Below are 6,200 nucleotides of genomic sequence, written 5' to 3' on the forward strand. Positions count from 1 at the left end.
AGCAGAATTAATAATGTAAGGTATCCCTTCAGTTCCTGAGCAAGAGAGAGCTCCCCAATAAGATGCTGGATTTCCACTTACAAAAACTGTTGAAATAGCGTGAAAGATCCCATCAGTTTTGTGCCACTACTGTTCCAGCACCCAAATGTAATCTCCTTGGATGAGTTCCTGGAATTATTGAAAATGGCAAAGGCATTTTACACTTGATATTAAGGTATCTCTATGACAGCATACACAAATTAACTCTCAAAGAGTATTCTTGAATGTGCCTTATATTCAGGAACTTTTCACCTGCAAGACGACAGGTGAAGATGTTCCTTATACCAGTGGGGAAGGAAAGTATTTTATAAGATATTTCCGTAAAGTCAGGATAATTTTCAGAGACAACAACAATGTAAGTTGAGGATGCTTTTTGCTCAGTTCTCCACAGACAACTGAAAACTATTGGTTATGCACGTGTAGTTTGATTAGGTGTACATAACAAAGTGCCTTCTTGTGAAAGCTTGAGGAAACATTCAGACTATTTCATATTTGTAGTTACGAAAAAAGGGAGATGGAACAAGTCAGCACCAAAGTGCTGTTGAGAAGTGAAGCTATCGGCAATAGCAAAGAGCTGCATCTTCTGAAGAGATGCAGAGATCTCTGTAAAACCTCCTCCAAATCTTGCAGCTCCTTCCTCAACTTGCTTATATTTTTTGCTAAGCTTTTACTAGAAACATGGGAGGGAGGGGATGGGGGGAGTGGTTTCTATTCTGTTTTTTCACACCTCCTGCTTTGGGGTTCTTCTCTAGTGAGTAATCGCAGTTTGTGCCTCTGCTTTTTTGCAACAACGTGGATCGTCAGAATTCTTAGCAGTCTCTTCACTGCCCCCAACCCCAGAATCACTGGTGCTGTTTTCCTGAACCTGTGGGCACACAACAGTAGTTCATTGATTTCTACTGGGTTAATGTTTGGAGAGTAGCTGTTGACGTGAAAGGAATTTAGGACAGCAGGTGGGTGGGTGGAATTTCCAAAGTTTTCTTTTCCACAGCAGAGATGCAGTTCAGCGTAAAGAAATATATGTTGTATCTGAACATACCGGGTTTGTTTTGCAAATAAGTGCTTCCATTTCTCTAACTCTTTGGATTCATTTACATGGCCAAATACGTATGTAGCAAGCTGGATGTCAATTTATAAGCTATGGAAGCTCCCGGTTAACTTTCCATGTGCATACCTACATTAAATGTCTTAAGTAGATTATCTAGGTGACACTGGTGGCTGTGTCAGGAACTGTCAATCTTCTGGGACAGGTTGGAGGCCAGGTATTTAGTGCACACTGATTAGACTGATCCCTGAGCCTTCTCTTTTCCAGCCTAAACAACCCCAGTTCTCTCAGCCTCTCCTCATATGACAGGTGCTCCAATCCCTCGGTCATGTTTGTGGCCCTTTGCAGGACTCAGTTCAGTCTGGCCTGCACTGGGGAACCCAGAGCTGGACCCAGCACTCCACATGTGTCCCACTAGTGCTGAGTGGAGGGGCAGGATCACCTGCCTCAAGCTGCTGGCAACACTCCTCCTAATACAGCCCACGGTGCTGTTGGCCGCCGTTGGTGCAAGGGCTCATGTTCAACTTGGTGTTCACCAGCACCCCCAGGTCTCTTCCTGCAAAGCTGCTTTCCAGCTGGTCGGCCTCCAGCCAGTACTGGTGCCAGGGGTAATTCTTCCCAAGGTGCAGGGGTTTGCATTTCCCTTTGAACTTCAAAGGTTTCCTGTTGGCCCCCTCCTCCAGCTTGTCAAGGTCGCTCTGAATGGCAGGACAACCACTCCTCTATTCACAGCATAGTGAACTGTTCTCTGACTTTTTTTTTCCCCTGTAGATAAGCCGTTCAGTCTCTTAAGTGCCTTTTGCAGTGTGGTAAAACTTGCTTTCTTTACCTCCCCAATACCGTTGCATGGATGGTGTGCGTGGTGATCAAAGTCATAAGGCTCTTGAGATAACTCTGGCTTTATAGTCAAGGGTCTTTAAAATCTATGTGGAACAACTTCTGTACAAAGTAAGCTAAAATTTAGAGATTCTTGAATATGGTAGGGATCTCTGGACAGCAAAGATGAGTTTCAAAATGTAATGTTTTCAAAACATAATGCTCATCAACATCGCATGCTGTGTATCATAATATTCTTTTCTGAAGAGTGTTTATGATAACTTAAAGGCTAATAACTAAAGCTGACTTAAGAAATTGTACTACTGACTGAAAATATTGCTGCTTATGTTTTTTCAGACCCTCCTATTGCAAAAGCTGCTGTTGAAAAGAAATAATTTTTTTTATAAGAAGAGAATGGGTAAGTTCATCTTCGAGGTTTTTTTTTTTGTTTCCTATAATGTGAAGCATTTTCTCTCTTACATTGGTAGAGGAGGTGGATTGTAAGACTTTAAATGTTGATCTTGTCACTGTTTTTCTTGTAGCTTCAAAAGTTAATGGAACTTCCTACAAATGTTTCTTAGGAGGATTTTCTCAAGTGAACGTTCATTTGTTGAAAGACTTGTTCAGAGTGCATCTATCTAACAATAAATTTCAGTTGGTTATTATGCATAGTGCTGAAAATGGACGTGCTGAAATAGGATGCCTTGAGGCTTTTATAGCACTAAACCTTTAGATAGTAGATAAGAAAATTTCACTATGTGCTGTTTTAAATATTTTTGTTTGTTTGTTAACTAAGGTCAGCCTGTTGAATTCTGGCTAAGAGATCGTAATAAGGACTGATTTCTGATAAATTAGATTGTGTGTGTGATCTGACTAAATGTCTGAACCTGTCGTATCTGCCTCTACAAATGGCTGGTTAATGAACCATGACTGGACAGATTCTGGTTTTATCTATACTTTTTCTGAATGTATTTTAGCATGTTTGGTGCTGGTGGTACTTTATTAAAATTGGCAATAACTACATGGTAATTCAATTTTAACTTCAAATTCACAAAACAACTTAATTGATTAGGGGAATGTTTTATTTGCTATAACGCTAGATACAATGCAAGGTACTTATTCTAATATAATTAATATAACTTCTAGTCTTTGTTTTGTCAGAAGGAGAAACAACACTAACGATCAAATGTCAAGTTTGTATCTGTGTTATCTCCTGTACTTCTGCATACGATCATGAAATACTGGCAGTATATTACTTTTCTAGAAGCATACAGATCTCTTCTGTTATATTTTTCCAAGCTGGAAGAACTGCCAGGACTCTTATTTTTAACTTTCTGTCAAGATTAACGCTGTTCTGAAAATCAAATTTTGTGTGCCGTGTCAAATTCAAGTATTTTTTAAACGGAATTCTAGCAATACTTGCTATATTAGTCCCTTAGAAAACACAGTACTTGAAAGAAGGCTTTAACTTTCCAGTTTGAATTTGGAGGATTTGTATATTTAGTGGGGTGGGGTTTTTTTACACTCATTTTTTTCAAAAATATTTTAATATTACTGCAGTCTTTTCTGCTTAAGAGTTTACAGGAACATATAAAGCCTAACTACAGAGACAGTCTCCTTAGTGCGATGGTGTCCTATAGTACTGAGCACTATACAGGCACAAAGTAGTCAGTGATTCCTACCCTAGAGAGCGTGCTGCCTAAATAAACAAGACAGGTGCAAGATGGGGGAACTGTTAAGAGTGTACAGAGTGAACAGTGCAGTGGTGGCAAGAGTAATGTTGTTTTTTCAACTTTTAAAGATAGAGCTGTTAGGAGAGAATAAATGAATGAACAAAAAGGGAAGGGGGATAAGGGCTTCTAGAGAAACAAAGTAGAGAGCGGGTGTATAGTGAGACAGAAGGGAGAAGGGAAACAAAAAAAGCACAGTCAAAACTGCTGCGGGGAGAATTTCCAAATTTCCTTGGTTTTAGTGCTTTTGCACTTTCCCTGTTTTCCACCAAAGGTCACAACACGGGTGTGCAATAACGCTGTATGGTTCTGGGTCTGGCTGGGCAGTAGGGGAGGATGAATCTTATTTCGTATCACTTCTTCAGTACAGGAATACTGACTGTTTTTATTCTTACCTGTGCTTCAAAAAGCACTTTTTTCCTTGCAGTCTGTATTTTTAAATATTAGATATGTATTTAGGTAACCTTTAGTAAGTACTAGTATGATAAACATGGCAGTAGCCTTATGGAGGGAAGCAGTAGTGTGTTCAATTCACTTGAGAATGTCTAAAAGAAAATTTCATCCCTACATAGATTTCAGAAATCATGTCAGAATTTGGTGTTGGAGAAATGAGAGAGGAGAGATGTTAATTAAAAAAAAATCCTACTTTTGCAAAAATTCTTTCTTTAAAACAGATTGCTGAGGACTTCAGAGAAGTCATCTTCAAATATGCAAAATGCTTCTGTCTCATGTCTGGTTGTATTGGATTCCTCGGTCTGCAAACATAGTCATAGAAAAGACTGCAGCTTACATTCTTAGCGATGTGAATCAGTCATTGTGTTCCAAAACTGTTAATCTGTTTTCCATTATAGATGGAGAAGAGAAAACATACGGTGGGTGTGAGGGCCCAGATGCTATGTATGTGAAGTTAATATCCTCTGATGGCCATGAGTTCATTGTAAAAAGAGAGCATGCGTTAACATCAGGAACAATAAAAGCTATGTTGAGTGGACCAGGTAGGTACAAAAGATTTAGTACCTTCACGTCCTTTGTTTTCGCTTCTGGACAGTTTGAATTTATATCATGCAGTGAGTGAAAGTTGGAATAAATGATAACTTTCCCAGATCCCGCCTAGTTCCTGTTTCCAGTGGAACAGTCCGTCTCTGTGGGATGTTGTGCTACCAGACATATAGTTGGACTCTGTCCGCTTCTGGACAGTTAGCAACGTTACGGTGTCTTTACTACTCGTTTCCCATGGTATGAGAACATGAGGGTGTTACATGAAATGTGTAGCTGTCAAGTTCAAAACAAGAGTTAGTAGTTCTTCATTGCCACCTCCATGGTGGAACTTTTAGTATTCTCTACTGGGTCTGGCTGGTATGGAGTTAATTTTCTTCGTAGCAGGTCATATGGTTCTGTGTTTTAGATTTGTGACCAAAACAATGCCAATAACACACCAATGTTTTAGCTATTGCTGAAAGTGTTTGCACAGCATTCAGGCCTTCTCTGTTTCTCACTTCCCCCCACCCAAGGAGTAGACAGGGGGCGGTGCAAGAGGTTGGGAGGGAACACAACCAGGCAGATGACCCAAACTAACCAAAGAGATACTGCATGCCATATAACGTTGTGCTCAGAAGTAAAAAGGGAGAGGAGGGGGTTAGGGAGGTTAGCCGTCTTTTGCTTGGGAGCTGGCTGGACATCAGTCTACCCGTGGGAGGTGGTGAGTGATTACCTTTGCATCAGTTGTTTTGTTTCCTTTCTCTTCTTCCACTTGTCTTTCACTTATTAAACAATTTTTAATCTCAACCCACAAGTTTTCTTGCTTCTACTCTTCCTTTCCTCTTCCCTTGTCCACTGCATGGGGAAGTGAGCAAGTGGCTGTGTGGTGCTTAGCCACCTCCTGGGGTTGAGGCCACAACATGTTCACAAGATCCTATGGCAAGGAGTTCCTGAGCTTGATGACGATTTGAGAGGAGGGTAGATAAACTTACAGAAGGGAAGGACCTCATGCGTTACTGAATATATGAGACTACCTCTGGTTTAAGAAGTGTGTGAACTAATTCCTGAAGACCGAAAGGGTGGAGGAAAGAACGGGGAGAAGTTAACAACGTGTGCTTTCCTTCTTCTGTACCCTCATCCCATACGTTTACCTTTGGCCACTTGAGTGGTGGGCGGTAGGCTACATGGAGCTCTGGTCTGAATACAGTCATCCTTGTATTCTCTTTCAGATTCTGGCGAAGGGGATTACTGGAGAGATCTATTTGCTTAATATATTTTTTAATTAGTAATAGTTGGGCAAACTGAGCAATTAAAATTCTCAGCTTAATGTTCTGCTAAATGTCATTGTAATGGTTGCATGTGAAAATATGTAGCATGTCTGTTGTGTCTGATCTGCTCCATGTCAGCCTCCCAGACATGTAAGAGGAAGAGTAGTTACAAGACCTGCTCTGAATTTGTTCCACAAACAATGTGAAGGAATAAAAGGGGAAGTAGCCTGCTTAGAGGGCTAGAAAACTGACTCTGTAAGGGAGTCAGCATTCAAGAATATTTTGTATAAAAACTAGCAAGATAAATGGGTTCACAAGGAAAGT

General features: G+C 40.4%; 1 protein-coding gene across 1 annotated transcript in view; it reads left to right on the top strand.

The window, feature by feature from the left end:
• TCEB1 (transcription elongation factor B (SIII), polypeptide 1 (15kDa, elongin C)) overlaps positions 1-6,200 on the top strand; it is a 15,570-nt gene that overhangs the window by 5,617 nt on the left and 3,753 nt on the right. Inside the window, exons 2-3 of the mRNA XM_009335023.1 lie at positions 2,258-2,318; positions 4,482-4,625. Of these exons, the coding sequence (XP_009333298.1) occupies positions 2,315-2,318; positions 4,482-4,625 (148 nt within the window). The 5' untranslated portion in view covers positions 2,258-2,314. The remainder of the gene's footprint in view (positions 1-2,257; positions 2,319-4,481; positions 4,626-6,200) is intronic.

The sequence above is a fragment of the Pygoscelis adeliae genome, unplaced genomic scaffold (genome assembly GCF_000699105.1).
Source record: "Pygoscelis adeliae isolate BGI_AS28 unplaced genomic scaffold, ASM69910v1 Scaffold101, whole genome shotgun sequence".
Classification (NCBI taxonomy): Eukaryota; Metazoa; Chordata; class Aves; order Sphenisciformes; family Spheniscidae; genus Pygoscelis; species Pygoscelis adeliae.